This window comes from Leopardus geoffroyi, chromosome A2 (assembly GCF_018350155.1).
Source record: "Leopardus geoffroyi isolate Oge1 chromosome A2, O.geoffroyi_Oge1_pat1.0, whole genome shotgun sequence".
Taxonomy (NCBI): domain Eukaryota; kingdom Metazoa; phylum Chordata; class Mammalia; order Carnivora; family Felidae; genus Leopardus; species Leopardus geoffroyi.
The window spans coordinates 9,081,826-9,107,080 of NC_059331.1; the positions used below are offsets into that span (position 1 = coordinate 9,081,826).

The 25,255-nt window shown below is 57.1% G+C and overlaps 3 protein-coding genes across 9 annotated transcripts; 2 read left to right on the forward strand and 1 right to left on the reverse strand.

Annotated features, from left to right (window-relative positions):
* Positions 1–5,307: 5,307 nt before the first annotated feature.
* Positions 5,308–7,158, forward strand: JUNB (JunB proto-oncogene, AP-1 transcription factor subunit). The gene has a single exon (XM_045492117.1). The coding sequence runs from the start codon at positions 5,603–5,605 to the stop codon at positions 6,644–6,646; it is 1,044 nt and encodes a 347-aa protein (XP_045348073.1). The 5' UTR covers positions 5,308–5,602; the 3' UTR covers positions 6,647–7,158.
* Positions 7,159–9,301: 2,143 nt separating this feature from the next.
* Positions 9,302–12,158, reverse strand: PRDX2 (peroxiredoxin 2). The gene is made up of 6 exons (XM_045492132.1): positions 12,027–12,158; positions 11,443–11,554; positions 11,201–11,354; positions 10,463–10,585; positions 10,189–10,319; positions 9,302–9,628 (listed from the first exon to the last, which is right to left on the reverse strand). Exons 2-6 carry the CDS (start codon positions 11,543–11,545, stop codon positions 9,543–9,545), a joined length of 597 nt encoding a protein of 198 aa, XP_045348088.1. The 5' UTR covers positions 11,546–11,554; positions 12,027–12,158; the 3' UTR covers positions 9,302–9,542.
* Positions 12,159–12,161: 3 nt separating this feature from the next.
* Positions 12,162–19,807, forward strand: LOC123605351 (ribonuclease H2 subunit A). 7 transcript variants are annotated; one of them, XM_045492121.1, is made up of 10 exons: positions 12,162–12,509; positions 13,626–13,831; positions 14,576–15,000; positions 15,189–15,260; positions 15,386–15,512; positions 15,605–15,692; positions 18,208–18,345; positions 18,452–18,539; positions 19,382–19,505; positions 19,597–19,807. In XM_045492121.1, exons 3-10 carry the CDS (start codon positions 14,874–14,876, stop codon positions 19,730–19,732), a joined length of 900 nt encoding a protein of 299 aa, XP_045348077.1. In that variant the 5' UTR covers positions 12,162–12,509; positions 13,626–13,831; positions 14,576–14,873; the 3' UTR covers positions 19,733–19,807. The 7 variants fall into 7 exon arrangements, with proteins under 7 accessions (XP_045348077.1, XP_045348081.1, XP_045348080.1 ...); XM_045492118.1 differs by having other exon boundaries at positions 12,189–12,509; positions 13,576–13,831; XM_045492120.1 differs by having other exon boundaries at positions 12,196–12,509; positions 13,576–13,831; positions 14,490–15,000.
* The last annotated feature ends 5,448 nt before the right edge of the window (positions 19,808–25,255 follow it).

Here is a 25,255-nt window from a genome sequence, read left to right on the forward strand (position 1 = left end):
CAGGCAACACGCATCTCGATAGACCCAGAAAGAAGACACAGTCGCTTTCAGCACAGGTACCTCTACTGACGCACAGGAGATGTTTAGACAAACACACACACACACACACACACACACCATCATCGGATCCTGACACAAGAAAAAGAGACACGCGCACACACGCACACGACCAAGACTGCCAGCTCAGAAAGGGACGCGGAGGCAAGAGACACAAACCTCAGCCTATGGAGAGGACACAGATACGCCATCACACAGAGCCCCAGCCACCCACCCGCACTGCCCACACCCTCCAAGGCTCCAAAGGACACTAAGACACAGCCTTGCAGATTCCCAGTACCTCAGCAGCGACACACACAAGTCCGACCCACCTACAGACTAGACAGAGGCAAGCAGACAAACGGACATATTTACAGACATGGTCTGGCCAGACAGTCACGCCCAACACAGAGAGGCACGAACAAGCCACAGCCGGACATTCGTAAACACACTGGCACAGGGACACCCTGACAGGACCTGTTGGCTAGTACACACACACACACACACACACACACACACACCCCAGATGTGAACAGGTCGGCCCTGTGAACTCCAAAACAACAACATGGGTCGGCCACATGCCACCTGTTTCATGCATGCACACTCACCCACCTCCCCGTCCCCTAAATCGGACAGTCCCTACACACCCCTGCAGGGCTGGGCCAACACACAGACGACGCATGCACTGAGGAGGCAGTCCTCACACGCACTCTCACACGCCCTGACAGGCCAGCGACGTGCAGACCCACGGCCAAACAGAAACACACACGCTCCCGGACCGTGCTGAGGTGCTGTGGGGCTCTGTGCTTTCCAGCCGGTTTCTGCGCCCCCCCCCCCCCCATCCTGGTGCTTCCTCTCTCCAAACATCGCCCCCCCCCCACTTCCCTCCCTCCCTGCTGTTTGTCACTTCCCCTAGGAGGCCCAGCTCATCAGGCCCAGTCCTTGGTGGGGTGTGGGCCTATATTTTCACCACATCCCCTGTAGAGGGGGGCACCCAGGATGTCTGCCGTGTTCAGGCCCCCCAAGACCTTTCCAGCAGTCGGGGGGACAGAAGTAGCTTTGTGGGAAACTCCCCTCATGCCCAGCTGAGTCAGCCTGAGGAGCCAGACTCTCCTTCCTGCTTCCAAGAAAACCCAGAAGCTTCCTCTCCAGGAGAGGGGGTGAGGGACCCCCAAACCGCAGAGGTGGGGGAGGGAGGTGGCTGGCAGGCCAGGGGTTCCTGGAGGAGGGCCTCCGTGATCCTCAGCCTCTTCCTGCCCAGCTGTCTGTCCACACCCAGGGGCAGGGACGCGGGAGGCTGGGTGCTATGACTTGTGGGTTCTCGCCCTGGCCTGCCCACTGGCTGACTCACGGGCAGCCCCCGGCCCAGTTTCCTGGTGAGGGCTCCGGCTGGTCAGTGGGGCTGGGGCAAGGGGGTCACCAGGCTATTTATAAGAAGGAGAAGTCCCTCAAGGCCAAAAGCCCCAGAGAGACCTGTGGGTGGGGGTGGGTGAACTTCCTCCTTATTCCGCTCCCCAGGCCCCAGGCCCCAGGGCGTTGGAGAAGTCTGGGCACAGACTCCTCAGCCAGATGCTGATCTGAAGCCCAGGGGCTGGGCAGGACCCAGCTGCCAGTTTGGGCACCCAGGCTGGGTGGGGGAGGGGGCTATCCTTACACCCTCCTCACAGCCGGCCTTGGCGCCAGTGGGGCGGCGTGAGGGGGTGGTGCCCAGGCCACAAGGGTGAGACTGGCAGGGGCCTGGAACCGGCTGTACCAGCTCGGCTGGGCCCCCGCCCTCCTTTGCTGGCCCAATCCCCACCCCCTGCTCAAACACCCATGCCGAGTACATGGAGGAACCCGACCCCACTCCATGCTAGCCTGTCCCCGCCTCTGCCCCCACCCCTCAGCCCTGTGCCCAACTCCCATTTCTCCCCAGATTAAAGGAGACCCTTCATGAAATGGCCTGCAGAGCCGGACATACAGTTGGCACAGCATAAACACCTCTCTGGTTGTGAAAATCCGCAGGATAGTGGCTAATACTGTGGAGCTGGACAGCTCAGGTTCTATTCTGACTCCAGCCCTTGTAGCTATGGGGTTATCAGGCAAGTTCCTTACCTCCCTGTCTCAGTTTTCTTGTCTGTTAAATGGGAACACAAACAGCATGCGCTTCGCTGGGTTGCTGGAAGCGGGCAATGAGTGCCTGGCCCATGTTAAGTGTCTGCTATTAAAATAATAATTATTATTCCACAGTCTGTCTGCCTATCTTAAGTGTCTCTGAGTCTCACTGTTAGTCTGCATGACGCTAACCCTGTCCCCGGTTTGTCTCTCTGGGCATCTCTCCCTGCCCTGACCCCCCCCCCCCCGCCCCCATACATCCACTTGTCCTTGCTCCAATCTTTGTCCTCCGTCTCGACCCTCTGTGGGCCAGCCTCACCTCTCTCCAGGACTCCCCTGGCATGGGCAACCTCAGCACTGGCCAGCGCTGATTCACTCTGGCCTCCTGGCCTCTGGGACCTGCAGGCTGGCTTCCCAAGATGCTGCCCTCAGGCCAGACCTGCCCAGCCCCCCAACGCTGCCTGCTGCGCCCCCGCAGGGCCCGGCCAGATGTCAGCTGCAGTTATTAGCATGGGCGGGAGACACAGGCCTGGCAGCAAGCCCGCCAGACTCAGCGGCCAGCCGCTGGAATCTCCCTCGAGCCCGGGGTGGGGTTAGGGGAGCAGTTCAAGCAAGAGGAGGAGGGGAGGGGGCATCCAGGGGTCACAAGGACCCTCCAAAGATGGGGATACCCCTAGCTTCTCATGGGACCTTCCTTTCTAACTCCACTGCTGTGCTGGACTTCCCCCTGCCCCCACATAGCTCAGTTTCTTTTTTGCCTCTTTCATTTTCCTTCTCTCCCTCATAGTTGCTGTGCTCTCTGCCTGCCCTACAAAGGCAGGCTAGCCCCCGTCCCTCAGCCTGTCCCTACCCTAAAGAATCTTCTATCTTTCCAGAACATAGAGGCCTCTCTCTCTCAGAGAGGGAGAGAGAGAGACTGAGTGTCTCACCTGTTGTTCCTATTGGCACACATTCTAACTGCTTGGAAGTCCCACCTTAAGTCTAACTAGGAGCCTCACCATCTAAACCTCCCATACAGTACCGGGGAAGGGGCACTGGGTTCCCGCAGATTGCCTCCCTTTGGATTTTCTGGTCTCCTCGGACTGGATGGAGATTAAGGAGACACCCTGGGGAGGGAAGGGACAACCCCAACTTCAGGTATTCCGAATGGTTGACGGACCCCCAGACTAACATAGGAGTAGGGCGCCTAGCCCACTGGAGGGAAGAGGCATCCCGGCCCCTAGGGATGTGGGGGGAGGGGCTTGGGCCTCTCGGCGGAAAGGAAGGGTACCCCACCCGAGGAAGGAGGCAGTCGTGCCAGCCCGCCCAGGCGCCGGGGGCGCCTCGAGACATTGGCCCGCCCCTCCGCGCCCTGTCGGGCCGGGGGCGAAGTCCGACCCAGGCCCGCGGGCAGGCGGGGACCTGCCGGGCTGGGCCGGGCCGGGCCCGGCAGGACGCAGCCCCAGAGCGGCTGGGTGGGGCCCAGCGAGGCGGCCGTGGGGGCCTCGGGGGCGGCGGCGGGGCTGGTCGGGACTAGCCGTCCGGGGGCCCGGGCGCGCCCTGGGACCTGGCAGATACCCGGGCTCCCGGGTCCTGGCTCGGGGCCCCGGGCCAGCGCTGGGTCCCACCCCTTCCTGTGTCCTTATATGGGGCGTCGGGGAGAGACTCCTGGGCCGTCCCGCCCCCAGTCCTGCCCGCGGACTCCGGCCTGTTGCCATGGCGACCAGGCCCCGCGCCCCGGTGTGTCCCCCTCCATCGGGCTAATGGAATCGTCCCCGGACTGCCTGCCTCCGTGATCGTCTGCGGGCACCGCGGGCTGAACCATTGCTGGGAGAGGGGTACAGTGACTGGAGGCCAAGGCGGCTGGGCGAGTTCTGCGCACCCTGGCCTCGGCCGGGGTCGCACGTCCAGGTTCCTCTTCGGAGGCGCAGAACCCGACCGGACCCTGGGCGGGGCTCACGGTCCTGTAGGAATCGAGTGACGGAGGCAGGGCCGGGCTCCTTCCCCCGGGGGCTGTTGCCACACTTCCTGCCGCGGCGCTCTTTCCCCAGCCTGTTTCTAAGGAAGGAGTGGGGTTGGGCGACCGCGCCCCGGCCGTCGGGGTAGGTTCAGGCACTAGGAGCCGACGCAGGGTCGGTCGAGCCCAGGGTCACTGGGGGAGGGCTTTGAGACGGGAACAAAGTATACAGGCGCCTAGAAGTCACCCACAAGAAGGGGTGCCGATCCTGGAAGATCCAGTAATCCAAATCCTCAGAATCCTCAAAAACCCCTCCTCTCGTGTCTCAACGGGAGACCCTGTGTCATTGTCATCTCAGCTCTGAAGGTGTGTCCCTAACCTTTTAACTCTTCTTCATAAAGGCTTTGCAGATGACCCCAATGACCCCCAGCCCCTGATAGTGTCCCCGTCTTCTCACCCCCGTATTTTCCCTGACTCAGTGTACCCCGGAAACCTCACCTTCTACATATCTAGATGCCCCCTCCCATCCCCAATTTCTTCCCCTTATGGAGGCCCTCAGTATCTCCCTCGGACTTCAGGACCCCTACTAGTTTCTTACATAATGGAACCTCTAGCCCCTCCCATTACCCTTTTGATTCCCCACCCCCACCTTTCCTGGGTTCAGTCCTTCCAGTAGAACTTCAAATCCTTCAATCCCTCTGTACTCAAGACCCCCCCCACAATTCCTGAATCAGGCATTTCCTTACCTTTCCCTCATTTACCCTGCTAACCCTCCCATCTCACCTTTGTGGGGTCTCCCAGGTGTATTATCAGCCTTCCAACCCCCCTCGGATACTGCGAGTCCCTCGGGCCTTTTTTCATGTGTACCCTGGAGCCCTCCCCCCTTCTCTCTCTCCCCCCCCCCCCCCCCCCCCGCCCATACACACACTTGCTCTGTATCAGTTTCTGGTATCCAGGGGAATCATCGCCTTCCCTGGAGTCCCTCCCTGTGTGCCTCGGACCAGCACCCCTTTCTTCACGCACTCCGGGGTCCCTTGAGCCCCTCCCCCCTGCAGCCGCGGCGAGCCACCCAGCCCGTGGCCGCTGTTTACAAGGACACGCGCTTCCTGACAGTGACGCGAGCCGCCTCCTCCCCTTCCCCACGCTGGAGGAGGGGGGCGCGGGGGCCCGGCTCGCGCGACGGCCAATCGGAGCGCACTTCCGTGGCTGACAATCGAGGTATAAAGGCGTGTGGCTCAGGCTGAGCTGCCGGGACCTTGAGCGCCGCCAGGCCAGCGTCGGAGTCAGCAGGGAGCGGGGGAGCAGGGGGAAGCGACACCAGGAAAGCGAGCGCGCCAGACAGGGGCAGAGGGGCTCGAGAAGCCGCGCAGAGCTTCCGCGCACAGCCGCCGGCTGGCTTCTCCCGGCCGGTGCCAGCTCCTGGGAACGCGCATCCAGATACCCAGTCCAGCCACCGTCGCGGACAGAGCGCCGTTCGCTGCAGCGAGGCCCGGGGCGGCCCCGCAGGGACCCCCCCAGACCGCCTGGGCCGCCCGGATGTGCACTAAAATGGAACAGCCCTTCTACCACGACGACTCATACGCAGCAGCGGGATACGGCCGGGCTCCGGGCGGCCTTTCTCTACACGACTACAAACTCCTGAAACCCAGCCTGGCGCTCAACCTGGCCGACCCTTACCGAAGTCTCAAAGCGCCCGGGGCGCGGGGCCCAGGACCAGAGGGCAGCGGTGGCAGCAGCTACTTTTCCGGCCAAGGTTCGGACACAGGCGCATCGCTCAAGCTTGCCTCATCAGAGCTGGAGCGCCTGATCGTCCCCAACAGCAACGGTGTGATCACGACGACGCCCACGCCCCCGGGACAGTACTTTTACCCCCGCGGGGGAGGCAGCGGCGGAGGTGCGGGGGGCGCCGGGGGCGGTGTCACCGAGGAGCAGGAGGGCTTCGCTGACGGCTTTGTCAAAGCCCTGGACGACCTGCACAAGATGAACCACGTGACGCCCCCCAACGTGTCCCTGGGCGCCAGCTCGGGGCCCCCGGCTGGGCCCGGGGGCGTCTACGCCGGCCCGGAGCCTCCTCCCGTCTACACCAACCTCAGCAGCTATTCCCCAGCCTCTGCGCCCTCTGGAGGCGCCGGGGCTGCCGTCGGGACTGGGAGCTCGTACCCGACGGCCACCATCAGCTACCTCCCACACGCACCGCCCTTCGCTGGCGGCCACCCGGCGCAACTGGGTCTGAGCCGCGGCGCTTCCACCTTCAAGGAGGAACCGCAGACCGTGCCTGAGGCGCGCAGCCGTGACGCCACGCCACCGGTGTCCCCCATCAATATGGAAGACCAGGAGCGCATCAAAGTGGAGCGCAAGCGGCTGCGGAACCGGCTGGCGGCCACCAAGTGCCGGAAGCGGAAGCTGGAGCGCATCGCGCGCCTGGAGGACAAGGTGAAGACACTCAAGGCCGAGAACGCGGGGCTGTCGAGCACTGCTGGGCTCCTTCGGGAACAAGTGGCCCAGCTTAAACAGAAGGTCATGACCCATGTCAGCAACGGCTGCCAGCTGCTGCTCGGGGTCAAGGGACACGCCTTCTGAGCGCCCACCCCCCCCCCCCCCGTACGGACATCCCCCCAGTCTGGACGACTGGGCGCACGCCTCCCACGGGGCGAGGGGGCAGGCGGTGGGCATCGGCCCCCGGGCACCGCAAACCACACTGGACTCCTGCCCGCCCGCTCTGCGCCCAGTCCTTCCACCTCGACGTTTACAAGCCCCCTTCCACATTTTTTTGTATGTTTTTTTTTTTTTTTTTTCTGCTGGAAACAGACTCGATTCATATTGAATATAATATATTTGTGTATTTAACAGGGAGGGGAGGAGGGGGCGATCGCGGCGGAGCTGGCCCCGCCGCCCGGTACTCAAGCCCGCGGGGACACTGGGGAAGGGACCCCCGCCCCCTGTCCTCCCCCCTCTGCACTGTACTGTGGATAAGAAACACGCACTTGGTCTCTAAAGAGTTTATTTTAAGATGTGTTTGTGTGTGTGTGTGTTTGTTGTTCAGACTTTTTATTGAATCTATTTAAGTAAAAAAAAAAATGGTTCTTTATTAATTTCTGTTGTCTTTTTTTCCAAGCTGGGCGGGCGGAGGGAGGAGAATACTGGGCTGCCCCCACCCCACTCCTGTTTGTGCCTCCTGTATCTGTGTCCTCGCCAGCTCTACCCGAGCATCTTGTATCCCTATTCCGGGCGTCCAACCCTTCTCTTGTCGCCTGATCTCTGGGGTTGGAAGGTCCAGGGCGGGGACGCTGTCCAGCCGCCCATCACCGGGGGGCAGGAGGCCTGGGGCGAGACGCGCAGTGCGCGGGCGCAGCCCCGCCCAGCTGCGCGCGCTGGGGCTTTCCCCGCTGACGCAGCGGAAGCGCTGCCCCTACATGGGCCGATTCTGTACAGTGACGCGACGGCGGTCTCCGGGCAGATTCCGGGAATCCCCTCCCCCGCTCTGCCGGGCAGGGCTGCGGCGCCGGGAAGGGGGCCGGGATTTTCCCAGGCAGGCGGCTGTTCGGGCCCGGAAAGCCCCAGGCCTGGGTCCAGAGCGTCCGCGGTGGGAGGGCCACGCTCCTGGTCCCGGAGCCAACCCAGAGCCCGCCCCCTGGGGTTGGCGTCCGGGCCTCGCCGCGCCCACGCCCGCTCCGTCTGACCTGACCCGGGCGGGGGGTTGCTGCAGTCTTCGCGTTGTTGCCGCCGCGGTACCCCCCCCTCTCACCCCCGCCAGGAAGGGCGGCACCCGCCTGCCAGTTTCCCCTCCCGGGTGCCAGGCTGGGAGCGGGGCGACTGCCAGGTCTGGTCCTGCCGGGGCGGCTGCTTGGGCCGCCGGGCGCCGCCGCCGCCGCCCGCGGGACGCCCTCCCCCGCAGTTGGGACGGATGGGAAGGTGGCTGGTGCGCCGGGACCAGGAGGGTCTAGCCGGCTTCGGAGCCGGAAGCCCCCAGAGCGGCAGAGAAAAACACAGGCTGAGAAACCGCAGGGGTGAGGTAGGCAGAACAGATAATTCATTAATTCACTTATAAAATACTGAACAACGTAGCCCTGGAGACACCGCCTGGATCATGGCAGACAGACAATAAACAAGCAAATATGATTCGGAGATGGTAAGTGCTAGCAAGAGAAAAAAAAAAAAAAAAAAAACAGGTCAAAGAGGTAGTGTTGGGGCAGGGGAGGTGAGCTGCTTTGGAGAATGGATTGGAAACGCGGACCTTGAATGATGCAGCTTTTCAGGTCTGCATCCAGGCTCGGCGAAAACAGCATCCTGGGCAAGAGGGAAAAGCACATGCAAAATTCCTGTGGCCAGAACAAGATCAGCCTATTAAAAACAAAACAAAACAGCAAGAAGCCAGTGTGCCTGGATTGGAGTGAACCAGGAATAGGGAGATGAGGTTGGGGAAGACCACGGAGGGCCTTGGGGAGGGAGTGTAGATAAAATTCCAAGACCCAGATGAACGACCTTGGAGGATTATTAGGCTGAATAGTACTATTAATCATAAGTCTGTGGATTAAATGAGCCTGCACAACCACTTGCCTGAACATGCACAGCATCAAACTGCACTCCCTGGGAACACTGCTCCTAACACCTGCCTCCTAGCCTCAGCCTCACCCTTCCACCTCAGGGGCAGGTCGGCGGCCCTTCCAACCCAGAGTGGGGCAGACCTTGCAGCAGAGACTGTGCATGTAGCTCAAGCTTCCACTCTTGGTTCTGCTCTTAGGACTGGGTCCCCACCTTCTTCCAGTCCCAAGGACCTGTCCGAAGAACCATTAACTGGGCCCTGAGCTTCACAAACTGTATCCCTTGTAATGTGCACAGTAATGTGCCTTCGTTGTCTTTATTCTCATCTCACTGTCGAAGAGGCCCAGGGGGGGGAAAAATATCACAGCTCTTCAATGGCATTTGAACCCCGGCTGGCAGATGGCAAAGTGTGGGTGCTACCCTGCTCGGCCAGGCTTCAGGATGTAGGGCATCCTGGGACTTGCTCCCTGCAAGAGACAAGCAGCCCACCCAACCCCCTACCCCACTCCCTACCCACTGCTCCCCCTTGAAAACCACCCTCAGGCCATGGAGAAAGAGGAAGCAGTGAGCATGAGGTAAGGCTCCCACCTTGTGGTGGAGATCAGTAACTACAGCGTCAATTTCCCAGGTCAGGGAGAAGGGGAGGAGGTAGGGAGCAAGGACACCGAGACAGATCACACCGATGCAGACTAATGTCTGTCCTAATACTTTATTGGTCACTTCTAGGCCTGTGCCCAGCTAGATGGGCTCCAGGAAGGGACTCACCATTCACCAGCTCCCAGCTGGGAGAATGAGAAGGCCTTGGCCAAGCCCTCCAGGCTCAGGGACTACGAAGTTTAAAGGGGCAGGTCTGGCCTTTCCTGGGTCAACATGGGTATCCAGGTAGGGGCGTAGGTGGGGGCCAACAGCTCAAGCTTTCCACCTGTCTGCCAGTCTAGTTGTGTTTGGAGAAGTATTCCTTGCTGTCGTCCACGTTGGGTTTAATCGTGTCGCTGCCTGGCTTCCAGCCAGCGGGACAGACTGTGGGAAGACACAGGGAGGCACATGTGAGACTAGAGCCATATCTTTAAGATAGGGGCAGTATGAGGGGATGAACAGAAACCAAGCAAGAGCCTGAGTGGCAAAAGAAAAAGCCCAGAGCTAAGTGGTACGGGCCCAAGAGCATGTCAAGACAAGGCCTCCAAGTCCAGCTACAGGATGTTCGGGCTGATATTTTTATTTCTTTTTGACCCCTTTAATGCTGCTTTCTCCCTCAGCTGTAGACCCACTGGACTTTGAGGGCCTGTGATCAGGCCATGTCCTCCACGTAAGAAGATACTCTGGCCCAACTATTCTTTAAACTCCGCCTTGGCACACACATCTTTTCAAATACCTTCTGTAGATCTGTTGCTTCCCAGCCCCTCGCCTTCATATTGGGGTATCTCCCCCTCCAGACTACAAACTTCCGGCAGACAAGACCCTGAGCTCTTTGGGGCCCTCACATCCGTCCCACACAAGTGACAGAGCAGGCAGTAAATGCCTGCATGAGGGCTGAGTACGGACCCACGTCTGAACCCAGGTGGATTTGTGTGTCTGCTCACCTTCGCCATGCTCATCCGTGTACTGGAAGGCCTGGACCAGCCTCAGAGCTTCGTCCACCGAGCGCCCCACAGGCAAATCATTGACAGTGATCTGGCGAAGGACACCCTTGCCATCGATGATAAAGAGGCCCCTGAAGATACCAGGGTTCATGGTAAAGAGCTGGAAGCTCCCATTGCCGGGGCCGGGGAGGGACTATCAGCTCCTTACTGGCCACAGAGCTGGGGGCAGTCCCCTCACCCTGAGGACTGGGGCTCCCTGAGAGCCAAACACTACCTGTAGGCAATGCCCTCATCTTCCTTCAGGACGCCATAATCTTCAGACAAACTTCTGGTTACATCAGCCAGCAGGGGGATGTTCAGGGGACCCAAGCCCCCTTCCTTCCTGGGAGTGTTGATCCTAGGGGTAGAGGAGACAGGGCTGGGACCTCAAGATGGCCTGGTACAGCAGGGTCGTCCCCCTGTGGGTCTGAGTGTGATAAAGGCTGGAGAGGCGGTGCTGGAACCAAGCGATAAGGGGCTTTAGAGCAAGGCTCTAGGATCCCCACCCACCCCACCCTCAAGAGGAGGCAGGGGCTGTCTCCCACATCTGGGAAGACTAAGCCAAGGCTCCAGCAAAGTGTGTTCACATGTGCGGATGATACCCCCCCCCCCCCATCTTGGGGCAGAAGGCCTGCCTTAGAGTCCCCATCCTCGCTCTAGCTCTCTGTGCTGGGCCGCAGCCCTTCCCTCTCTAGAACTGGAGTTTCCACCTGTTTGAAATAACTACCAAAGGGAGGCTGTAGCGTCCTAAGTGAGATAAAGCATCTCCAACTCTCTGGGCCAAGCAACTAGGTTTCAAATGCTAATTACTGCCATCATCATTAAGGACTTGGGCGTCATCAATTCTATTATTTTCAAGGTGGGGAAAGGGAGGGACAGATGTTGAGTAACAGCCACTAGAACACACAGCTGGGATCCTACGGAGGATGGAGACTTAGATGCATCCTCCCTCCCTGCTGGTGCCCGCTCATACCAAGCCAGGTGGGTGAACTGAGAGTCGACAGAGACCCCCAGCACCTCACAGCCCAGCTTGCGGAAGTCCTCAGCACGCTCGCTGAAAGCGATGATCTCCGTGGGGCAGACAAAGGTGAAGTCCAGCGGGTAGAAAAAGAGGACCAAGTATTTCCCTGGGGGAGGGAGAGGAGATAGCCAAGGCATTAGGCCTCTAAGGTCTGGGCCCCACCCCGACCTGGGCCCACTCTCGGCCGCCCTCACCTGTGTAATCGGAAAGCTTCACCTCCTTGAAGGCGCCATCCACCACGGCGGTGGCGTGGAAGTCCGGGGCGGGCTTTCCGACGTGCGCTTTGCCAGAGGTCATGACTGAAAGCTGAGACCCCCCCCCCCCCAGACCGGTCAGTGCGCCCGGGGAGACCCTTTGTCCTCCCTTTCCAAGGTCACGCTGCGCGCTGGGCCCAGTTACTGAGTCCGAGAGGCAGAGGCCGCAGCACTGCCCCCACACCCTCCCCGGGGCCGGGTCTGCGCGGCCTGGAGACTGCGGGAGACCCGCCCCCCTGACCAGCACTAGCGGCCGGGCCGCGGCCGCCGGGCCCCCTCCATTAGCGTGTCGGCCTGAGCGCCCTAGCGCAAGCCCACCGCTCCAGGAGGAGACCCGCGGGAAGGTGGCGGGGAGCTCGGCGACGCGGCCTGTACTGCAAGGCCAAGGCCTCGGTTTCCCCTGCAAGGACAAAGGCACGCACTACGGCGGGCGGAAAACAAAGGCGGCAGCGCTGAGGCCTGGGCCCGGCCGGAGCTGCTCCAAGGGGGCTCCCGAGAGCCCTGTGCCCTCCAGGGGTCCATACCTGCGTGGGTACGAGCGGGACGCACGGACCGCAGACGCGCGAACACGCGTTCTCAGTACCTAGTGCACTCGGCCTCTGTGCCTTTTATGCGCGGCCCGAACCATGACGCACAGGGCGGGGGAGTGGTGGGCGGACGAGTGGAGCGGTCGGGTCCACTGCAACCGCAGGGGAGGGGGAGAGAAGACGGCCGGGTCCCCGCGCCTGCAGGCAGCGGGACGAGTCTCAGAGCCTCCGGCCCCGACCACTGCCACCGCCGGCGGGGGTAGTGCGGGCACCAAACAGCCCGCGAGGAGCTCCTCCTTGGAGCGCGCCCGGGTCGGTTGGAGTCCGGCATGGCCGGGAGCCCGGCGGAGTTACTGCTGCCGCCTCTGATGCTCCTGCTGCTGGCGACCCCTGCCCAGTTCTCCCCCGAGTACCATTATTTCGGCGAGCAGGACGAAGGCGACACCTGGGAGCAGCTGCGGCAGCAGCATCAGGAGAAAGGTAATCGCAGAAGCCCCTTTGTCCCACTTCGCCAGCTGGCTGCAAACAGATCCCCCTCCAGGGACTTCAAATCTCTCCCCAGCTGCGCACTGGCGCGGCCCTCTTGGGCAGGTTACTTTTCTCTGAGGCTCAGTTTTTCCTATCTGTAGACTGAAATAGAGAGTGACTTAAAAGCAGCTTACAGAGGGAGAGGGGACGTGGGTAGGCAATAAATACCGAAGCAGACACATCCATAAACTCACGGATAAATGCTGGGAAGAGTGGAGATAGGGAAAGAAGGGAACCGGTAAACTTCTGAAGTCAGAGAAGGCCTCACCGAAGAAGATAGATAGCCAATGCATCAGGAATCCAGCAAAAGCCAAAACATGCCACGATTTAGGGGGAAGAGTGTGCCAGGGAGTGGGAATAGCAGGTGCCAAGACCAAGAGGCTGGATGGGGCAGGTGGGGGGGGGGGAATAGGAAGAGGCCGGGGTTGTCTGGCAGAGGCTTGGTGGGCATGAAGTGTTAGGAGTGTCTGTGAGCTGCTGAGTTGGGATAAGACCTGTTACCTAGGGGCACAGGGAGGAGTCTGTGAAAGAGCCTTGTAAAAGAGCCTCCGATAAGCACAAAGAAGGTTGGAGCTGCTTTAAAAGTGGTCATAATAATGGTTTTTGTAGTACAAGCTAGCACATCGCCGCAGGCTGCCAGTACCTTCATTATGCCAATTATGTCATTTGATTTACCACCTGGCAGGCCTCCTGGTCAGGGCTTGCTGAACAGGCCCAGTATCACCTCCCTGAAGACCGGAGGGAGTCAGCTTCAGATGGTGGGCACCAATGGTGTATCACACTCCCAACTGGGCAGGCTGGCATAAGCGGGAAGTGTCAGTTTGCAGTCCCTCGGGGCCACACACCAGATGTATGAGCTCAAAGAGTGACTTGCTTTCTAAAGGTCTCAGTTTACCCACCCGGGAACAATGGGGGAAGAGAAACTAAAATAGTATATGGTGGGGTGCCTGGCACAGAGGCAGAGCCCAGCAAACAGAAGATGTCATTTGTTAGTGTCTTTATCCTCCTCCCTTCCTAGAGGAAGGCAAGGGGGGTAGGTTCCCCCCCTACCTGGCCCTCCATCCCTAGAAGTGTTGGACTCGATCCTTGGCCCGTGGGGAAAGTGGCGCTGTTTCTGTGACCTGGGCAAGCAAGAGCGCAGCCGCGAGGTGGTGGGCACAGCGCCGGGCCCGGTGTTCATGGACCGCGAAAATCTGGTGGAAGTGCGGCCCTGCAGACAACGTGACTGTATGTCCTGCAAACCGACCGATTGCGACTGGAGGCCCTGAACCCGGGTGAGAGACCGGCGCAGAGGAGGCGGGGTCAGGGCGGGCTGTCTAGTCCGGGATTGAGAGTTCCCAGGGTGGGCGGGGAGAGAGGAAGGGCGGGGTGGTGGGGTGGGAATGAGGGGGGGGGGGGGGCCTAGGGCTGAGGATTGAGGATGGCGGGAGAGGGAAGAGCTGAGTCAGGAACCCTGGGCCCCACTGATAGCCGGGGAGAAAGAAAGAAAGATAGATGGTGAGGGGCAGGGAGGGGGAATCGGAGATGGAGGAACTGTGACCCTGAGGAAGGGGTATGAGCCTGTTGCAGGTCAGGGACCTCCAGGCCGAGAACATAAACCCCGCTGAGATTAGAGAATTGGGGGACATGAACCTTGAGTTGGGGGGAATGGCCTTGCCTGCTAGGCACAGACTCTGAGCAGAAGTCTGTTGAGATCTGGGATCACAGTTGGGGGGTAGGGGGGGGGGGAGGAGAGGCTTAGCCCCAATTAGAGGGTAGGAAGCAGGGGGTGGGGGGAGAGGGTCGGGGTGAAGTACGGAGAGAGAGAGGGAGTTGGGGGACCTCAAATCTGGAGGCCTGAGCTCAGTGGAAGTGGGAATACCTAGTCCAAAAGGCTTAGACTGTGCAAGACAGGGACCCAGTGATGTGGACAGTTTTATTCTGGGTGTATAGTGGTATTTGACCTTCTAGGTCCTGACTGGGTGGAATCCTCCGAGATCCGCATCAATTTCCCCTTTATTTCTCTATCCAACTACCAGCCCCGACGGGCGGGGCTTCAGAGATTCGGGGGCGGAGCTTGGAAAGCGACCCCGCCCACCCCGTTCCCCAAACGAAGAGTTCGGCGGTGGGCCTTGGGAACTACAATTCCCAAGAGGCCACACGGCAGGCGCTTCGGCGGCCACTGCGCAAACGTCAACGGCGGCGGGCGCACCGGGGGCGTGTCCTGCGCACCGATTGGTCGTGAGCGAGAGCAGCTTCCGGACCCGCGGAAATCGCGCGCCGAGACCTGGGCCCGCAGTTTTCATTGTTGAGGCTTGTATCGGCGGCACAGGCAGCATGGATCTCAGCGAGCTGGACAGAGATAGTACGGGCCGCTGTCGCCTGAACTCGCCTGTGCCTGCGGTGTGCCGCAGGGAGCCCTGCATCCTGGGTGTCGATGAAGCGGGACGGGGCCCGGTGCTGGGTGCGCCCCCAGGGCTGGGCAGGGGGAGGGGTGTGATAAGGGGAATGCTAGTTGCAATGAAACGGGAGCCGGGATTGGACCCTACCCAGGGAGGCGGGTAATAGTGGTGATGGCACCGGGAAAAGCGGTGATGATGGAATAGGGATAACGGTTTTCACGGCTCACGGGTTGGACACCCGTTTCCCCAGGCCCCATGGTCTACGCCATCTGTTATTGCCCCCTGTCTCGTCTGGCAGATCTGGAAGCCCTGAAAGTGGCAGGTGAGCCCGAGGTGTGAGTCTGGGGAGGGGGTTCATGGGCATGTGGAGGGGCGGGGACAAACTGGAGGAGAGAGCAGGAACTGGGGGAACCAGTCACTTCCCTTCTCTCCCAATCCTCCTCTCAGACTCAAAGACCCTATCGGAGAGCGAGCGAGACAGGCTCTTTGTGAAAATGCAGGAGGACGGGGACTTTGTGGGCTGGGCATTGGACGTGCTGTCTCCAAACCTCATCTCTACCAGCATGCTTGGGCGGTGAGGGGCATCCGGGAGGGGCCAGGGTGGGCTGGAAGGGATTGGTAGCTGGATTGAGGTCGAGGTTGACTGGGCTCTATCTCCCACTGCAGGGTCAAGTACAACCTGAATTCCCTCTCCCATGATACAGCCACTGGGCTGGTACAGTTTGCATTGGACCAGGGTGTGAAAGTTGCCCAGGTGAGCTGTTGGGTTGCCCACATTTGAATACCTCAGGATAAAATGGGGGTATACAAGTATAGTGGATGATTCAGGGTCAGACATATCTGGATGACCTCAGGAATATTTGTTGCTGCCTTTGACTTCCTACTACTTTTCCTACCCTACGTGTGTCCTCACCCAGGACCATGGAGGAGCCCCCAGCCCCACCCCCATTTAATTTATCTCTTTATTCTGAAGGCTCGGAGTCCAGAGCAAATCTGTATCTGTCCACCTGCCTACAGCCTCAGTCCTAGCCCAGGGCCCCTCCTCTCCTGGATTCCTGCCCCGTCCTCCTCCCACTTTGAGGCCTATCCTTTACAATCTGCTCCTAGTGCAGCAAAGAGTCCTTTTTTGAAATGTAAATCTCAACATTTAATTTTTCGATCCCGGTAGAAATTAAACCTGGGAAGCTCAGTGTCAAGAGGAAGAGAATGAGATTAAATTACCAGAGGGAAATCTAAATTGGCGTTGTATCCAATACTCTGAGGCAAAAAAACAAACAAACAAACAAACAGGCTGTTTTGAGATAATAACAAGGGCAAATACACTTGAGATAGGGAATGTGACAAGGGAGACCTTGCTGCAGAGGTGGCTGAGGTCCAGGACTGGCATGTGGAGCTGACAGTGCAGTACTGGAACAGATAGACAAGGGCCCTGCATTCCGCGGTTCATGGCCAAGTCAGGGGACACAGATGGTCAGCTGGTAAGCAAATAATAAAGGTGATTTCTGAGAATAGCAGCTATGGAGATCACTGACGCCATCTCTCCACTCCAGCCTTGAGGCCTCCCTGCTACTGTCTAGCATACTCAGCATGGTCCCACCTCAGGGCCTTTGCACCAGCCGTTCCTTCTGCCTAGAATCCTCTTTCTGGAATCTCCACATGGTCATTCCCTTATCTCCTTCAGGCCTTTATTTAAATGTCACCGCCTCAGAGTGACCTTCCCCAAATCTCTTCTACCACTGTTTAAAATGATAACCTGTTCCCAGGCTCCTGGCTAGCTCAGTCAGTAGAGCACGTGACTCTTGATCTCTGGGTTGTGAATTGAAGCCCCGCTTTGGACGTAGAGCTTACTTGAAAAAAAAAAGACAATAATAGGGGCACCTGGATGGCTCATCCGGTTAAGCGTCCAACTCTGGCTCACGTCATGATCTCACGGTTCGTGAGTTCCAGCCCCTCATTGAGCTCTGTGCTGACAGCTGAGGGCCTGGAGCCTGCTTGGGATTCTGTATCTCCCTCTCTCTCTGCCCCTCCCCTGCTCACGCTCTGTCTCTCAAAAATGAATAAACGTTTAAAAAAATAAAATGAAAATAATAAAAAATAAAGTGAAAATCCCTCCCAACTCTCTTCTATCCTTTATTATTTATCCTGTTTAAAATTTTTTTTTTTTTTTTTTTTCAGGGGCGCCTGGGTGGCTCAGTCGGTTAAGCGTCGGACTTCAGCTCAGGTCACGATCTCGCAGTCTGTGAGTTTGAGCCACGCGTCGGGCTATGGGCTGACGGCCCAGAGCCTGGAGCCTGCTTCCGATTCTGTGTCTCCCTCTCTCTCTGCCCCTCCCCCGTTCATGCTCTGTCTCTCTCTGTCTCAAAAATAAATAAACGTTAAAAAAAATTAAAAAAAAAATTTTTTTTTTAATGTTTATCCAGTTTTGAAAGAGACAGTGTGAGTGGGGGAGGGGCAGAGAGACATGGAGACATAGAATCACAAGCAGGCTCCAGGCTCCGTGATGTCATTACAGAGGCTGACATGGGGCTCAAACCCACGAACCTCAAGATCGTGATCTGAGCTGAAGTCAAATGTTCATTTAGTGACTGAGCCAATCAGGCACCCCTCCTGTTTGTTTGTTTTTTCCACTTTATTTATGTACTTTGAGAGAGAGAGAGAGAGAGAGTAAACGAACGAATGTGAGCAGGGGGGAGGGGCAGAGAGAGAGGGAGAGAGAGAATCCCAAGTAGGCTCTGCATTGTCAACTGAGAGCCCATTGCGGGGCTCGAACTCACGAACTGCAAAATCATGACCCAAGCTGAAATCCTGAGCTACCCAGGCGCCCCTGTTTATCCTGTTTCTTGTCTGTGGACCTCGCCAGGGCGTCCACTCCACAAAGAAAGAGATTTTTATCTGGTGTGTTTTCCTGCCATGTTCTTGGTATCTAGTGCAGCCGTGGCATATAGTAGGTGCTCAGTAAATGTAGAACGGTTGCAGCCTGAACAGGGACAGCCTCTTTCAGAGGGGACTTGTTAATTATTTGCTTATTTAATACTCTCTGCGCCCAACGTGAGGCTCGAACTCATGACCTCGAGATCAAGAGGCGCCTGCTGTACCAACTGAGCTAGCCAGGTGCCCCGGGAAGGGACTTAGAGCCGAGATGCCTCAGGGAAAGCTACAGCCTGGGGATGAGCTGAGAGGAGTATTCTAGGCCAGCGGGACGCTGCGAGGCCGGCTCGGTTGTTTCCCCGGATGTCTGTTGAACGAATACGTCTCTGTCACCGTGGCAGGTGTTTGTGGACACCGTGGGGCTGCCAGACACCTACCAAGAGCGGCTGCAGCAGCGCTTTCCCGGCATCGAGGTGACAGTCAAGGCCAAAGCGGATGCCCTGTACCCTGTGGTCAGCGCCGCCAGTATCTGTGCCAAGGTCAGGCGCCTGCTGGCCGTAGCCAGCCTCTGGCATCTCCTGGGGCAAGGGGGCAGGTGTGCCCGCTCCGGGGGAGGGAGAGCCCGATGTTTTGTCTTCCCCACAGGTGGCCCGTGACCAGGCTGTGAAGGATTGGCACTTTGTGGAAAAACTACAGGACCTGGACGCCGATTATGGGTCCGGTTACCCCAATGGTGAGCAGCCTGGAGCCGCCTCGAGGTGGCGACATTGGCGACAGCCCCAACGAGGCAGGCTGGAGCACACTTTGGCCTTCTCAGACAGGAGGGCCGCTTGCTTATGGCCAGCGTGAGGCAGAGCCGGAGTCTCGTGGGCAGGCGTTCTCCTCCCTTCTCCCTCCATCCCTACTTTCTCTCTGGAGCGCCAGTGAGGGCCTCACACCCTTGGCGGGCGTCTCTGTTTGTTAAGGGGAAAGGGGGCAGGGGGGAGGGATGTCAGCTGATGTCCAATAGCCCCCGTGTAAACCTACTCTTTCCCCCCAGTTATGAGGCGTTGTCTGTGTGGTAGATGAATGTGTGCCCACCCCCCGCCGTGAGTGGATTTAAAGAGCGAGTGACTGGGTTCAGGGAACCCTCTTGTCCTTCCGAGGCCCGGGGAAGCATGGGCAGATGGGTGCTTACTGAGTCCTTCCTGTATGCGCCATGCAGGTCTGGGCCCTGGGGATGTAGCCATGAACAAGACAAAGAAAGACCTCTCTGTCCCCACGGAGCTCATAGTTACTTGGGGATGATGAGCATTGACCCCCTGGTCTGCAGATGCTGGTTTAATGACTCTTGTCCTTGAGTGGGCGAAGACATGTCTCAGAGGCAGTCTCCCTAAACTTGTGCCTTGAACACCTGTCGGCAGGTGATGAGTCTGGGTGCTGCCTGTGCAAAGGTTCCGAGGCAGGAACGGCCTCAAACAGCGGAGGTGCCTCGGGTACTCGGGAGGCCTGAGATGCCAGCCTGAGGAACTCGGGCATCGTGTCAGGGGTTGGGGCCCATCAGCACTGCCAGCCCCACCCCTTCCTGTCTTCCAGATCCCAAGACCAAAGCCTGGCTGAGGAAGCATGTGGAGCCCGTGTTCGGCTTCCCCCAGTTTGTCCGGTTCAGCTGGCGCACGGCCCAGAGCATCCTGGAGAAGGAGGCAGAAGGCGTTATGTGGTGGGTGCCCTGGAGGTGCTGTGAGGAAGGAGGGAGGGAGGCCAGGGCTCCCCCCGTCACCCCAGAGTGGTCAGTGTTGCCTCTCCCACAGGGAGGACTCACTGACAGGGGATCAGGAGGGACCTGGGAGGATCACGTCCTACTTCAGCGAAGGCGCCCGAGTCCGCCCCCGCCTGCCCCACCGCTACTTCCAGGAGCGGGGTCTGGAGTCGGCCACCACTCTCTAGGCGCCGGCCTGTTCTCGTTTCTGTGCCTTTGCCACCCCCCGCCCCCGCTTTGTGATTAAAGTTCCTTTTATGTTTTGTTTTGGTTTTGTTTTTTAGTTAATTAATTTTTTTTTAATTTATTTTTTGAGAGAGCACGAGAGTGAGCGGCCGAGAGAGAGAGAGGATCCCAAGCAGGCTCTGCTCTGCTAGCACAGAACCTGACGTGGGGCTCAAAACTGTGAGATCATGACCCAAGCCAAGGTCAAGAGCCAGACGCTTAATCAACTGAGCCACCTAGGTGCCCCTAATGTTTCTTTATTTTTGAGAGAAAGAAACAGAGCACAAGGGGGGGAGGGGCAGAGGGAAGAGGGAGATACAGAATCCGAAGCAGGCTCCAGGCTCTGAGCTGTCAGCACAGACCCCGACGGGGGCGCGAACTCACCGACTGCAAGATCATGACCTGAGCCCAAGTCGGGCGCTTAACGGACTGAGCCACCCAGGCACCCCTTGACCATTAGGTCTTTTTTTTTTTTTTTTTTTTTCAATTTTTTTTTTTTCAACGTTTATTTATTTTTGGGACAGAGAGAGACAGAGCATGAACGGGGGAGGGGCAGAGAGAGAGGGAGACACAGAATCGGAAACAGGCTCCAGGCTCCGAGCCATCAGCCCAGAGCCCGACGCGGGGCTCGAACTCACGGACCGCGAGATCGTGACCTGGCTGAAGTCGGACGCTTAACCGACTGCGCCACCCAGGCGCCCCGACCATTAGGTCTTTTAAAGTATGTTAAATTTTAAGCATCTTAGAATTTTCTAGAGTTTTCTTTTTTTTTTTTAATTTATTTGTATTTCTTTTTTAATTATTTTTTTCAACATTTATTTATTTGAGAGAGACAGAGCGCGAGCAGGGGAGGGGCAGAGGAGGGGCAGACACAGAATCCGAAGCAGGCTCCAGGCTCCGAGCTGTCAGCACAGACCCCGACGCGGGGCTCGAACTCACGAATTGTGAGATCATGACCTGAGCCGACGTCCAACACTTAACGAACTGAGCCACCCAGGCGCCCCTGTGATTAAAGTTCTTAAAAGAAAGCCAAGCACGGAGTTGAACTTCGGGGTAGAAGCAGGTTGGAAGCGTGCCGTGCCGCTGGGCCCCGCTACAGACTTTGGGAACCTAAACAGGATGGACCCTGATTGATTTGATTTTTTTTGTTGTTGTTTTCATTTCTTTTTTAAGTTGATTTATTTATTTATTTTGAGAGACAGCAAGAGCTCGCACGCGGGAAGGAGCAGAGAGAGAGATTCCCCAGCAGGCCCCATGCTCCACCACGGGGCTCAATCTCACGACTGAGATCATGACCTGAGCCGAAATCAAGAGTGGGATGTTCAACCAACTGAGCCACCCAGGTGCCCCCGTTTGATTTGAGTTTTCAAATGCGTGATGTACGTGTAGGATGCAGAATTAGGAAGGAGCACGTTGAAGGGCGCATGGGGCTCTGCCCTGACAGCACAGAGCCTGCTTGAGGTTTCTCCCTCCCTCTCTCTCTCTCTCTCTCTCTCTCTCTCTCTCTCTCTGCCCCTCCCCTGCTTGCACATGGTCTCTCAAATAAACTTTTTTTTTTTTAATTTTTTTTTTTAACGTTTTATTTATTTTTGAGACAAAGAGAGACAGAGCATGAACAGGGGAGGGTCAGAGAGAGGGAGACACAGAATCTGAAACAGGCTCCAGGCTCTGAGTGGTCAGCACAGAGCCCGACGCGGGGCTCGAACTCACAGAACGCGAGATCATGACCTGAGCCGAAGTCGGCCGCTCAACCGACTGAGCCACCCAGGCACCCCTCAAATAAACTTTTTTTAAAAAAGCACATTGAGAAGCCTCGCTCATACCTGCAGCCAGCTCACTGGTGGGCTTACCAAGTTGTCCTAGTCTTTTGGGGCCACTGTAACAAAACACCGCAGACTAGGCGGTTTACAAATAACAGACATTAATTACGGTTCTAGAGGCTGGAAGTCCAAGATCACGGGGCCTGCATGGTCAGGTCCTCGGGGGGACTCTTTACCCGGGGGTAGACCGCCAACTTCTGTGTCCTCACGTGGTGCAAGGGTCAAGGAACCTGTGGGGTCCCTTTTCTAAGCACACTAATCCCATTCTTGACCTAGTCACCTCCTCAAAGCCCCACCTCTTAATACCATTATCTGTAGGAATTAGGATACCAACATGAGTTTCGGGTGGAGGCGGCGGCGGGGGGGCGGGGGTGGGGGTACACATAGACATTTAGATCCTAGGGGGTATGTTTTAGGCCCTTCTGAAGTTAGCCTGGCATGTTACAAATATATGTGCAGATACTTTCTTGAGGTTTTGTTTTTACAAATGGAAACTATACCCTACATATTCACCATTCTTTGCTACATCTTGGAGGTAATTCCAAAGTGAGTGTCTAAAGACCTTCCTCGTTCCCTTTATAGCTAAGAGTCCTCAGTGTGACTGTCCTGTAGTTTATTTAATGCTTTTTTTTTTTTTTAATCTTTATTTTTGAGAGAGAGAGAGAGATGGAGCGCGAGCAGGGGAGGGGCAGAGAGAGAGGGAGACACAGAATCCGAAGCAGGCTCCAGGCTCCGAGCTGTCGGCACAGAGCCCGACACGGGGCTCGAACTCACAAAACGCGAGTTCACGACCAGAGCAGACTGAGCCACCCAGGCGCCCCTATTTAACGCTTTTAAGAGATGAGTTGTCACCCAGCTTGCCGTTAAGCATGTATGGCAGAGGATGACCAGGATGTGCCATCATTTTAATGCAGTTTGTCTGTAGGACAGATTCCCAGAAGTGGGCTTGCTGCGTGGGTTAGAGGATCTATGCCGTTTGTAACTTGGAGAGAGATTTCCAAACTTCTCTCTGTGAAGGCTTGTACTCGGTAGCACTCCCCACCCCCCACCCCCCCCCTTGTTTCCTCCACAGCCTCAGCAGCAGCAGGACAGGTTTGTCTCACCCCAGGAGAAGTTTGGAAGTCGGGTGGCTCAACGACACCCAGGACGCCATTTTTTAAATTCATCTTCTCTTTTGCATCTTTGGTGTTTTTTTTTTTTTTTTTTTTTTTTTTGCCTCTCATCATCTCACTATGGCTGCCACAGTTCCAGACATCACATCCCAACCTCCAAAGGTCTCCCCAAGCAGCTGCCCTGTCACTTCCTGGATGAAAGTGGGACACGTCTATGCCCAAAACAGGGGGAGTACCAGGGGAAATGGAATATCTGGGGAAAGCATCAAAAGCTGATTCCTGGGGGTAGGGAGAGACCTGGTGTCCCCCCCCTCCCCCATTCCCTTCCCTGTGACCCCTCCTTGACTCGAGCAGTAGTAATTTAACGGAAAGAAGAAAAGGGATGGCTCTTCACCTTGTAATAAACGTTCTGATAGCAGGAGCCCAGGGCATTGTGGGAATACTGTGTACGCAGCATGTAGACGGCTAGCGCTACATAGCAAAGTACCACAGACTTGGTGCCTGAAACAACAGAAACATTGTCTCACGGTTCTGGAGGTTACAAGTCCAAGAGGAAGGTGTTGTTGGCAGGGTTGATTTCTTCTGAGGCTGCTCTCCTTGGTTTGTTGATGGCTGTCTTCTCCCTGTGTCTCACGACCTTCCCTCTGTGCGTATCTGTGTCCTAATCTTTTTTTAAGGACTCCAGTCATTGGATTATGGCCCATCCATAGGACCTTAGCTTACCTTAATTACCTCTTTAAAGACCCTATCTCCAAATATAGTCACATTCTAAGGTCCTGGAGTTGGGACTTCAACATATGCATTTGGGGGGAGGGGATACAAGTCAGCCCATAACAGAGTATCCACTCTGTGTAGGTCCCGTGCTGGGCACCAGGAAGGCAGCGCTGACCCAGCTACAAAAGGTGTCTGAGTGCCCAGGGAGGTCTAGGGGACCTCAGAGTACACCATGGGGGACGCCAGCTCTGCTCTGGGGCTCAAAGAGCCTGAGGAGCTGACTGGCTGAGATCTGAAGGGTGAGGGGTGGAACAGAACAGGAGGGTGAAGAGGGCCCCGGGCAGTGGGAACTGTGAGTACAGATCCTGGAACCGAGAGGCTCTGCTTTGAGAAGGCGGGAGGGCAGGGATAGTGAAGGCTGAGCTTGGGGAGGAGCTGTGCCCTCCCCCCCCCCCCCCCCCCCCATTTCCCCACACTAGGGCTGCCCTCTATTCAAGCCTCAGCCTCTGGTTAGCATCATAGTTGCGAAACATTACCCATGCTGATTCCATTTATAATTCTGCCCTGTCCTTTTCTACGTAAATATGTAAATGTATGCTGTAAATTTTGGATCTACTTTTTTTTCCCCCTCAGAATGATTAGAATTACAGTTCATCTTGAAGTTGTAGGTCCATCTGACTGCTGATGGAATTTGCCTGGACAGGGTAAGGAAGCTATCCCCCTTTCTTCACAGCTGGCAATAAGCAGAAGCTAGTGGGTGCTCTGAAGATGTAATGTGCTAGGGGCACCTGGGTGGCTCAGTCGGTTGAGCCTCTGACTTTGGCTCAGGTCATGATCTCAGGGTTCACGAGTTCGAGCCCCAAATTGGGCTCTGTGTTGGCAGTGGGGAGACTGCTTGGGATTCTCTTTCTCTCTCTCTCTCTCTCTCTCTCTCTCTGCCCCTCCTCTGCTCACACTCTGTCCCCCCCCAAGTAAACTTTCAAAAATAATAAAATGAGGTTAACAACCCCTTTCTGGAAGGTTGCAAACAATTCTGCTCTCCTTAGGACAGCCATGTGGGTGACTCCCCTGATTTTCCTTCACCCATCTCTGCCCACCTTCTGGTTCCTGTCCCAAGGTCCTCACTGGTGTCCCTTATCTCCAGTCTCGCCTCCTCCCTATCCTGCTTGCAAGGGCAGGCAAGAGTGTCAGTCTGATGGATCTTACTCTGTGTAAACCTCCATGGCTTTCACATCCCTTATGATTGGGTCCAAGGGCCTTTGTCTGGTGTTCAAGGCGTTCTGTAATCTGACCCCACCTCCCATGCTCTGCTCCAGGCTTGCTGAGCAGCTGGGAGTTCCCAGAACCTGAAATCCCCAGGCCCCCTACTTGAAATGCCCTTCCCTATGTCTTGGCCACCTGCCTGGAGATCCTCCAAAGGCTTATCTACTTTCTTCCTTGAATTGAATGCCTGCTTATTCTTGTCACAATACAGTACATAACAACTGATAACGGACGATGCCTACATTTGTGGAGCGTTAATTACGTACCAGGCACTTTCTAAGTATTATACTTGATACCCCTCCCATTAGAAAGTGGAGTTTAGATGCTTCCTGTTGAATATGAGCTGGCCCTGGCAACACAACTTCAGTGGATAGAAAGCGGAGGTGACACTGGTAGAGATGAGACAGCTCTGACCTTGGAATATTTGTCCTTGGAACCCAGCTGCCATACCGTGAGGAAGCCCAAACCGCAGGGAGAGGACACGCCACAGGGAGAGGACACGTGTCGTGACGCCGGTTGGCAGCCCCAGCAGAGATTCGAGGCAGAAGCCAGTGCCAGCCACCAGATGTGAGTGAGG

Excerpts from the sequence above, each read along its gene's own strand:
- JUNB (XM_045492117.1), top strand. The coding sequence starts at position 5,603 with ATGTGCACTAAAATGGAACAGCCCTTCTACCACGACGACTCATACGCA.
- PRDX2 (XM_045492132.1), bottom strand. The coding sequence starts at position 11,545 with ATGACCTCTGGCAAAGCGCACGTCGGAAAGCCCGCCCCGGACTTCCAC. Across the intron at positions 11,355-11,442 it reads GAAGCTTTCCGATTACACAG|GGAAATACTTGGTCCTCTTT; the intron begins GTGAGGGCGGCC and ends TCCCTCCCCCAG. Across the intron at positions 9,629-10,188 it reads CACGGATGAGCATGGCGAAG|TCTGTCCCGCTGGCTGGAAG; the intron begins GTGAGCAGACAC and ends GTCTTCCCACAG.
- LOC123605351 (XM_045492121.1), top strand. The coding sequence starts at position 14,874 with ATGGATCTCAGCGAGCTGGACAGAGATAGTACGGGCCGCTGTCGCCTG. Across the intron at positions 15,001-15,188 it reads GGGACGGGGCCCGGTGCTGG|GCCCCATGGTCTACGCCATC; the intron begins GTGCGCCCCCAG and ends CCGTTTCCCCAG. Across the intron at positions 19,506-19,596 it reads GAGGCAGAAGGCGTTATGTG|GGAGGACTCACTGACAGGGG; the intron begins GTGGGTGCCCTG and ends CCTCTCCCACAG.